Raw genomic sequence first — 9,755 nt, forward strand, 5'->3', positions numbered from 1 at the left:
GGTGTAATTCCACCATTGAATATTTTCAAGATTTTCTTTACCTCTTTCAAGCATTGTTGTAACACAGATTGCTAACCATTGTAAGCTTTCCTTGATATGAATATCATACATATTATTTCCAATGATGATTTCGTAAATTCTTTTAGCTCTTTTACCTTCAACTTGGATGTGTAAGTCCATTAGACCAAATCCACCATATTCTTCTGATACTTTTAAAGTTTTTGTGCTGCAGACATTTTTGAAATGTGTACCTTGTATCATATTATCTAATTTGTTTATCTCTTCTTCTGAAAGTGGTTGGTGTTGATCACGACCATAGATTTGTGACATAATATAAGTGTTCATCATTTTAACTCTTGTATTAAGTGGCACATTTGTCAATAATGGAAACCATAGTTGTCTTTGAATTTTCTTAAAGTTTCTTCCCAGTTACTCTCACCATTAAATGGCATACCTAGAAACTTTATATCTTTTGCAAACTTCATTTTAATAACGTTTAATGGACAATCCTCGTATTCATCTTCATAATCACATTGTTCCTTTATAAGAATCAAGTTGCTTTTTTTCAAGTTTATTTTCATGTTGGAAATTTCTTCATAATCTTTGAAATTTTTCAAAGCTGAGTTTAGTTCTTTTCTATTGTTAATCAATAGATTTACATCATCAGCAAAAGATACATCTGATACTTGGTGATTTTGAAATGGACTTCTAATTCTGACTTTGCTTCTATGATTGAAGATCATTGGGGCTATAATTAGAAGAAAGACTGAAGGACTCATGGGGTTCCCTTGACGAACTCCATTCCCAAAATTTGGTGAAAATGCAAAAAAAAAGGCCTCCGCGACGGGGAATTGAACCCCGGTCTACCATGTACTGTCTGAAATCTCGGACCGAGAAAATCGCGACAAACGGTGATTCTAGCCACTAAACTATCACGGAAAATTTCGGCATAGCCTCCGGCGCTCTAAAATCGCTTTTATGGTTCTAACCACTAAGCTATCTTAGGATTTCTTATATTCTTTTCTCGAGCTGTTTGTCTGGAGACATTTGCGGTAGTCACGTGACACTAACTAAAAATCCAATTTGTGGAAAAATTGGAAGAGATTCAATCATTTCTTGAGTACCATTGAAAACATTGACACCTTTATAGATATACTTCAAATTAAAAGGGTAATATTACTACGTAGTTCTGGCTGCAGCTACAACTACAACACACACTGTATATAGATATATTATACATCGCCGCGATTATCCGCTTTCCAACAAACTAAATGAAAATTACGTATAGCTCTAATAAATTGCCTTGATCCAGTATCCAGGTCAAGAGCTACAGAGTGTTCGAGCAATAACTACACGATATACGGCAGTAGATGATTTCTGGTCATCTAAAAAATTATTAGTTTCTATCCTTTTATATGGATCATTTTGATCATTTATATAGTTATAAAACCCTCTACGCAAAGCATCTCTCAACTGAATCTGAATTATTCCCCCACCAATTGGGCATGTGTGACATTCTACCGTCACTAAAGAACAAGAAAATCAGCAAAATAGCAAGATTGAAGCCTGTGTCAAGAGCAGCTGCTAGTAGATAATTATATTTTGCCCAAACTTGATGTCTATATCTGAAAAAGTAAAACATTGAAATGGTACCTATAATAATCTGTGAAATGTAACCTGTTGATATATTACCATAAAATCCTGACATTGCTGAGCTAAACACTGTTATATTCCAGAGATGAAATTTTGCTCTGGGAAACTTTCTGTGTAATAGATAGATAACAAATGGTGCTAATATACCGAAAGCAAAACCAAGTAGGATCGGTTTATTATGGGAAGTTAAAAACATTCTTGTGGGGCCAACTAGAACATATTGGACAGCCATTGTGTTATAGCTCTGTAAGCTCTGTCCAGTCCATTGATTCAGTGGATCTTTCAATGTTCCTTTCAAATAATCTTTTTTGGTATCAAGTATCCATCTCATAGCAAAATAATTGAAGGGAACCCCAAACAATTGTCCGATTAATTGAGACCAAAATACATGCCTTGGATTCATATGCATATAATGACCAATCTTCTGATCTTGTAACATGTATTGGGCACGGTACCAGGCATCACCAGCTATAGCACCATATGTTCCCGCTGATGATGGATGTCTCCCTCCTCTCTGTCTTTCAATCATCAAGCCAAAGACTAATTCATTAAACGAACCAATTGCTAATTGAAAGTTTGATATTGCATAAAGATATCCCAAAGGAAGAACTATAAGTGACCCAAACGATAGAGCAACTAAATATGTATACCATGGGATGAACATATGACCACTCAAAAAAATAGTTAGCAAGACAAAAAATGTGAATAAAAAAAGACTAGCATACCACCATAAAGGAACATCAGGATATACTGACTGTATTTTGTTCAGCTTGTCAGTGTAAGTTTCACTTATAGATATATATTCTCTCTGATCTGAGTTTTTTGAATTTTGATATCTTTCCTTGAATTTATTCCAAGCTTCATTGACATCATTTCTACCGAAAAGCAAAAGCCAAGTAATTGCTGATACATATGAAGAGTAAGAAAAAAAAGTTCCCCATGCCTTCTGTGCTCCCATATATAAAGGGCCATGTACTTCATAAGCAGTTTCATTAAAATAAACTTGCTTTCCTTCACGAATCAAAAGGTCTAAAGTTGGATAAACTTCACCATCTGACTTGAAAAGTTTATTTGACATCAACCCGAACTTGAAGGATGATAAACGTCCCCATTTAGCTAATGGTATAAGGATCCATGCTGAGATAACAAATGCAACAAAGCTAACAACTTGAGTCCAGTATGGAGAGATCATGACATTGGAGCCAATATTTGACCAGTCTAGTGATATATTCAAAAACCCAACACCTTTACCAAGCCCTGATCCCCAAAAATTCAATAAGGGGTCTTTAGGACCGAGCCAGCATAAAATAGCAAAGGAGCTGGTCATTGGAAAGATATATTCAGGAAGAAACTGCCAAATTGTCATAAATAAAATACCATAAAAAAATATCCTCATTTGTTTGGATACACTTTTGGGATTCAAGTCAGATTTGTTCATAGAGTTGAATAAGTTTGATTGCATCAAAGCTTTTGGCCAAATAAACTTTGGATCATAAATTAAGAAGTTTCTGGCAATAGCAGCAAATGAATAACCAGTCAAGTTTATACACAACATGAATAGTAGAGCGACTAAAGGTGGTGTGATATCATTATAATAAACTTCTGCCATTGATATTGGAGTTGTGCCTAAGTTGGAAGTAGCACCACTAGCAGCCGTCAATGTAACAAGCACATTCTCTTTAATGGACCATGGACCTGGATTGAGCCTAAAGTTGAAAATCTTCAAGTCTATCCTTTTATCAGGAAGATTATTAGCTAACCATTTTCCTAAATAATGCGATGCAACTTGAACGAAAAATATGGAATAAGCAGCTGAGGTAGTTCTGTATGAATTCATTGTGTCCAAAAAAGCTCCCGGTGGAACAAAAATCAGTGATAACAAGATGTAGCGAAACGTAAATACTGGAGTTTCTGGATCATCTTCAAAAGTAACTGATTCTCTAACGACTCTTGGTAGCTCTTCTATGTCCGGTGGAAGAATGTTTTGTGCTTCCTCGTTGAAACCCAATTCTTGATACTCTTGAAATCCTTCGTGAGCTCTATTTTCATGTACATAATCTGAGGTTTCTTTCTTTAAAAGATAGCTTCTCTCATTTTGAGACTCAATAATATCCCTTTCTCCCTCCATACCATCTCCAATTCTGGTTGTACTTCCTGAAGTGGTATAATTGTTGATTCCCATATTTCAAGAACTTCCACTTTGCACTTGTAGTTTTCCACTCAATATAACCAATATGATAAGCAGTTAATCCCTGATCTCTTCCCCTTAAGCATTCATAGTTAACAATAACAGAAGATATGATAGTTTTTGTATAAAGACTTAGAAATTCGAATTTACGTAGTGGCTTCGGGTATTTCAATGTTTTCAGATTACAAATTCAGATCGTAGATCTAAATTTTATCACACGTCGATTAGACACTACCAACAATATTTCATTAAAAAACTCAAATCATAACGCACGTATAATTAACAAAATCATATACATAAAGAATAGTTTTATCATATAGCAGATAATAGCCACCCAGCTTACACTACTAATCATAATTGCCGAGCCAATATAAATGTTAAATAAAAAACGTATAATGATATAAAAAAAGTGAGCAGGGTGTAGAATATTCAGTATTCTATCGATACGAGGCCCATATTCACCAATGAAATGAAATTAAAACCAAAATAGCAAATAAGGGATAAAAGGGATAACAAGAAAAACTTATGAAATCTGGAAAAAAACAATTTCATATACTCATTCTTTTGTCATAGAACAATAGATGCATAAGTGAACAAAAAAAATAAAGCTGCTATAATATGTCTAAATTTTATTTATCATTTGTCATTCAACCATAAAAATCACTCTTGACCGAACCCAACAGTTTCTTCAACAGCTAAACTCATTTTATGTTTCATAGCTTCGTAATCGGTATATGGTGGTAAATCAACTCTATTGAAACATGTGTGTGATTTTGGTAATTGATTTGATTCACCTGCCTTCTCGATGGTAAATCTTCTTGGACCGTCAGAACCTTGTAGATCCTTGAAACCATTGACAGGAATTCTGGAAGTACCGGTTGTGAACTGCAACAATCTGGCCTTCTGTTCATTATCCCACTCAGAGATACATTTCCAAAACCATTGAATAACTTCATCTGTTTCTTGGTAACCTCTGTAATCAGTATGTTTCTTCCAATCTTCAACGTCAATTTCAGCAATACCACCAATCAATAATTCTAATTCTCTTTCATCGAAAACATTGACTAAATCTTCCGGTATCAATTCATTAAATCCATCCATGAACGCCTTGAATTGTTCTTCAACACGTTTATAAATTCTCCATTCTGTAATTAATTCCACATATTCTTTCTTATTCTCGTTTGTGACTTCAATGTCCGCACCACCTTCTTTCAAATCAATAGTGACTATTTCACCAAATCTTTCATCTTCTGCACTAAATGTCAAATCCAACACTCCATCGATATCATTTTCTAATGTCCATTTTAATGATCTGTAAAATTCAGCATCAACACCTTCCATATCTTGTAATATCACCTTTTTGTGTAACATCATCTTGTATAATGCAGCAACAAAGAATGCATCTAAGAATCTTCTATGGAAAACACCTAAACCAACAACTCTACCAATAAATTTGAAATAATTCAAGTGTTCTGGGTTAATGTTAGAATTTGGATTTATTTGTAATGTATAATTATCATGAGCAGAATATTCAAACAAACAATAGAATGGGTTGAACATTTCATGTGATAATAAAAAGAAGAATTCTCTAGAAACCCCACCATAATCTAAACCTTCTTCACCGTCGAATTTGATCATTAATCTCTTCTTCAAATCTTCTGGTGTTTGTCTCATAATCTCTTGGTAAGAATCTTCAAAGATATGATCTCTTCTAACTTTAATATGGCACTGTCCAGGTAAAATTCTTAATGCAGGTTGTGATCTGAAATATATAACTTTTCTTCTAAAATCTCTCTTATATTGTGGAACATTTTGATCCAATGAAGATGGTAATCTTGGATCATCCCAAGTTGTTGTCTTGGTGTTATGATCAACGAAATAAACTCTTGCAGTGTTTGTTAATCTCATTTCCCATCCACTTGGTAATGGACCTAACTGTGAAACTGGCTGCTGTTGTACTGTGGTATTTGCACCATAAGTTCTAATATATTGTTGTCTTCTTGGATCCACCCATGTAGTGGTTCTTGTGTTATGATCAACAAAATAAGCTCTTCCTTCTGGTGTGAATCTTTGTTCCCAACCAGGTGGTAACTCTCCTAGCCCAGCAGTTGTAGCACCTGTGGCAGCCATTGAAACAGCAGAAGTACCAGCTGCAGCTGGGGTACCACCTGTTGTATTGACAGTAATATTATTTGGAGCACCTGGGGATTGTGGTCTATCATCTGGTAAGGTTCTTCCACGATGCTGTCTACGTTCAGCATCTGTCAAATTTTGTCTTTGTTGGCCTCTTTCACTTTCACTTTGATCTAATGTTGGTCTTTTCCATGTTGTTGTTCTTGAGTTGTGATCAACATAATAAGTACGACCAAAATTATCAGTTCTTCTTTCCCATCCTGGTGGTAATCTACCATATTGATCTTCAAATGATGAATATTGTCTATTAGCATTATTGGCAGCAGCCGATGAGGTACCACCTGCTACTGTGGAGGCAGCTGGTGGTGCTGAGCTACCATTTGTACTTGAAGTATTTGCTCCTGTTTGTAAAGTTTGTTGGACATTTGAAGCACCCGTTGTTGATACAGGTCTCGATGGTCTGTTGCTGCTATTTGCATTATGTGAAATAACAATGATCAATCTTCCACTAACAACAATATTATCATTTGATTTTTTCAACTCTCTTGTTATTGTCTCTTCATAATTTGCTAGATTAAGATCTATGACATCTCCTATTCTAACATTAACAACACCTAAAAATCCTTGATCTTTCTTTTTAAATTTTTTTTGATCAAATACTTGAATGACGAGAATTGAGTTTTCATTTGCTTGAAATTGGAATGTTTCATTCCAATATGGATTTAAAGTCTTCTTTGCAGCTGATGTAGATTTAGTTTGGGAACCATCAACAGTTAAAACAGCAAATGGATCTGGACTGCGAAACACATCCCTTTTATATAAAGATTCAGCTGCAACAATCTTTACAGTGATCGGTGAACCTCTAAATTCAGAATTGTTAGTAATCTATATTATATGTAATGGCTACTAATGATTTCTCATACTTACCCAGCGTTAGGCATATCTTTGTAATTATCTTTGAGTCTATTGTATAATTATGTTATTAATTCTCAATTAACGGACAAAAAGGACAGCAACGATTGAAAACCAGAAGATAATAAACAAACAGTCAAACAGCACAGCAAAATCAAAGGGAGCTTGTAATCTGCGTTAAGAAGGAATGCAATTTATTCACGTATCCGTTTGAATCTCCAATTCGGTTTATTAAAGGATCTGAATGACTGATGTTTATTGTTATTATCGAGAATTTGTAAAGGTTGATCAGTCGAAAAAAGAGGATACGTCAGTGGCGGGTGACGGGTGACATGTTCGCGAATTCTCATTTGCTGACATTTCGTTACGGGTATTCAACATACTTCAGTTGAACATTACAACACTATAGCAAAACATTATAACAATTTCAATTTCAACAATCTATCTAAAATTATAAAACCAATATATCTTCTATGTGGCACTACATCCATGTAGCATATATATTTATCGATCTCTACTTTTCCAAAGTTCCGCGGAGTCGTTGCTCACTCTCAATGGTCTCAAACAAAGCCTTAAAATTACCAGCACCAAAACCATTATGATTGTTTCTTTGAATTATTTCTAAAAAGAACGTTGGTCTATCACTCAATGGCTTAGTGAATAATTGCAACAAGTATCCCTTTTCATCGAAATCAACCAAAATTCCTAGTTTTTTTAATTCAAATAATTGTTCATTGAGTTTTAACCCGACTTTCTCAAGTCTTGATGAAAGTTTATCATAATAAGCTGGGGGGACTTTGATGAACTCAGCACCTCTAGCCTTTAAGTTTGAAACAGTTTCTATGATGTTTAAAGTTGAAAGTGCAATGTGTTGTACTCCTGAACCATCATGAAACTCAATAAACTCTTCAATTTGAGATTTACAAACACCAAATGCGGGTTCATTGATTGGCATTTTCACTTCTTCATTTTTTGAAGCCATAACAATTGAGCGTAAAGCAGAATATTCCGTTGAGACTTGATTTTCATCAACAGACCAAAATCTATGAAATCCAAAAATCTTGGAGTATGTATCACAGGCTATATCAAGATTATTCCAGTCCTCATTTTGGACACAATGATCAATTTTTTCGAATTTTATTGGATAATATAAGGATGTTGTGTTGTTTTTTGAACTATTCTTTGGCTCATATCCTGGGAGGAAATCACCTTTATAACCTTGAGAAGTATCAATCAAAGTATGGCGAACATCTTCAAATACTTCGATAATTGCAATTCTAACTGCACCGTTTTCATCAGTGTAGGTTGTTGGCTTTTGGATCCCTCTCGCATTCTGTTTTATTGCATTTGCATAAATCCTGTCGATATTTGTAACACTGAAGGAAATATCTTTCACTGCATCACCATGCTTTTTGATGAATTCATGGATTTCAGCTAATATTTTGTTCTCTTCTTTGTCCCCTGATTTGGAAGCAGGAGATAATGGAGAAACAAACTCAAAAGTAACGTGACCATTTCTAACGACATGAGCAGCTAAAGTTTTAGACTTGGTTTCTAAACCTTTGTATGCAATGACTTCGAATCCAAAACAATTAACAAAGTAGCTAGCAGTTTGTTTAGCGTTCGATACGTACCATGTTGCATGGTGATAACCATGAAAATAATCTGACAAATAGCTCAAATCATTGTTGTTCTCCAGATCAGAATTTTCTAATTTAAGGTGGTTTAATGGTTGTTCTAATATATCTGTCTCATTTTTCAAAGTTCCTGAAACATTTGAGATATTCAAGGTCGATTTATTGTAGCGTTCAATTTCTAATGATGAACTTGATATTATTTCTTTCTTGATGGAAGATGAACCCAATTTTTTGTCATAACAATCTCGATTTATATCATGGGAATCACTCTCGTAGTCTTGCTCTAAATTGATGATTGAACTTTGACTATCATCTAAAATTGTTGAGCGTAAATCTTTTTTTTTAACAACAACACCTGTAGTAGCGACCAATTTAAAATTGCATGAACCTGGTAATGAATGTGAAAAATTCAACGAGCTAGGATTGTAATCTGTAGCGCCTATAACACTTTGAGGGGCAGATAAAGGTAATTTTGAGTTATTTTGTTCATCAAATGTATTGGATTTGACTGATATATCTGGGTTATCCCTATGATCGGAGGAGTTGGATGGGGGGAAATTAACAGTTGGTAACATCGTTGTAATATTGTTTTGAAACTTTTTAAGCAAGTGTGATAGCCAATAAATGTTATTCAGCGACAAGGTATGTCTAGTTTCTTTATTGATATCTTATCCGGAACTAAAAGTGTATAATATGGATTTACTGTGTCTTTTAAATATATTTTTCACGGCGGCTTCAAATGCTTTCAATTCTGTGACACAAAGACACAAGTGATATATATATATAATATATGGTCACCGAGTATATGCCGAGATTAAATCACCTGATTGGTTCTATTAAAAGGTCTGTAAAGTATAAAGCATTAGTAATACCACATGCGGTATATATTGAGGTGGTTATTCGAGCTTATACTCTTGACACAGAACATCAGAAATATCAATTCATGGTATAGGATCAATCAAAAAGTACACCAGTTCAGACACCCTTCTTGATGCCCACTCTCTTAGGAATTTTAAATATTCCAATCTGCCTATGGTAATAAAGGTAACCTTCAAGAAAATACTCCAAGTATGTTCTATATTAACAGCTATGTTTCAGCTTAATCCTATCAACGTCAAAGAGTCTGGACTCTAAAGATGATCGAAACTTGGAAGTGTTATTTTTTCCGCTAAAAATCAACCCCGTTCGCGAATAACCCTGGATCTTGAATTCGCCTAAATTGTATAACATTT

General features: G+C 34.5%; 4 protein-coding genes across 4 annotated transcripts; all 4 read right to left on the minus strand.

The window, feature by feature from the left end:
• Positions 1–377: 377 nt before the first annotated feature.
• On the minus strand, positions 378–743 carry BN7_2576 (uncharacterized protein; the record flags this gene model as incomplete). Its single annotated transcript, XM_011276809.1, has 1 exon — positions 378–743. One exon carries the CDS (start codon positions 741–743, stop codon positions 378–380), a length of 366 nt encoding a protein of 121 aa, XP_011275111.1.
• A 710-nt stretch (positions 744–1,453) lies between these two features.
• On the minus strand, positions 1,454–3,835 carry BN7_2577 (OPT family oligopeptide transporter; the record flags this gene model as incomplete). The annotated part of the gene is made up of 1 exon (XM_011276810.1): positions 1,454–3,835. The coding sequence occupies one exon, from the start codon at positions 3,833–3,835 to the stop codon at positions 1,454–1,456; it is 2,382 nt and encodes a 793-aa protein (XP_011275112.1).
• Positions 3,836–4,501: 666 nt separating this feature from the next.
• Positions 4,502–6,915, minus strand: RSP5 (NEDD4 family E3 ubiquitin-protein ligase; the record flags this gene model as incomplete). The annotated part of the gene is made up of 2 exons (XM_011276811.1): positions 4,502–6,836; positions 6,902–6,915. The coding sequence occupies 2 exons, from the start codon at positions 6,913–6,915 to the stop codon at positions 4,502–4,504; spliced, it is 2,349 nt and encodes a 782-aa protein (XP_011275113.1).
• A 485-nt stretch (positions 6,916–7,400) lies between these two features.
• HPD (4-hydroxyphenylpyruvate dioxygenase family protein) lies at positions 7,401–9,098 on the minus strand (the record flags this gene model as incomplete). The annotated part of the gene is made up of 1 exon (XM_011276812.1): positions 7,401–9,098. The coding sequence occupies one exon, from the start codon at positions 9,096–9,098 to the stop codon at positions 7,401–7,403; it is 1,698 nt and encodes a 565-aa protein (XP_011275114.1).
• Between the last annotated feature and the right edge of the window lie 657 nt (positions 9,099–9,755).

Source organism: Wickerhamomyces ciferrii, contig 00063 (genome assembly GCF_000313485.1).
Source record: "Wickerhamomyces ciferrii WGS project CAIF00000000 data, strain NRRL Y-1031 F-60-10, contig 00063, whole genome shotgun sequence".
Classification (NCBI taxonomy): Eukaryota; Fungi; Ascomycota; class Saccharomycetes; order Phaffomycetales; family Wickerhamomycetaceae; genus Hansenula; species Hansenula ciferrii.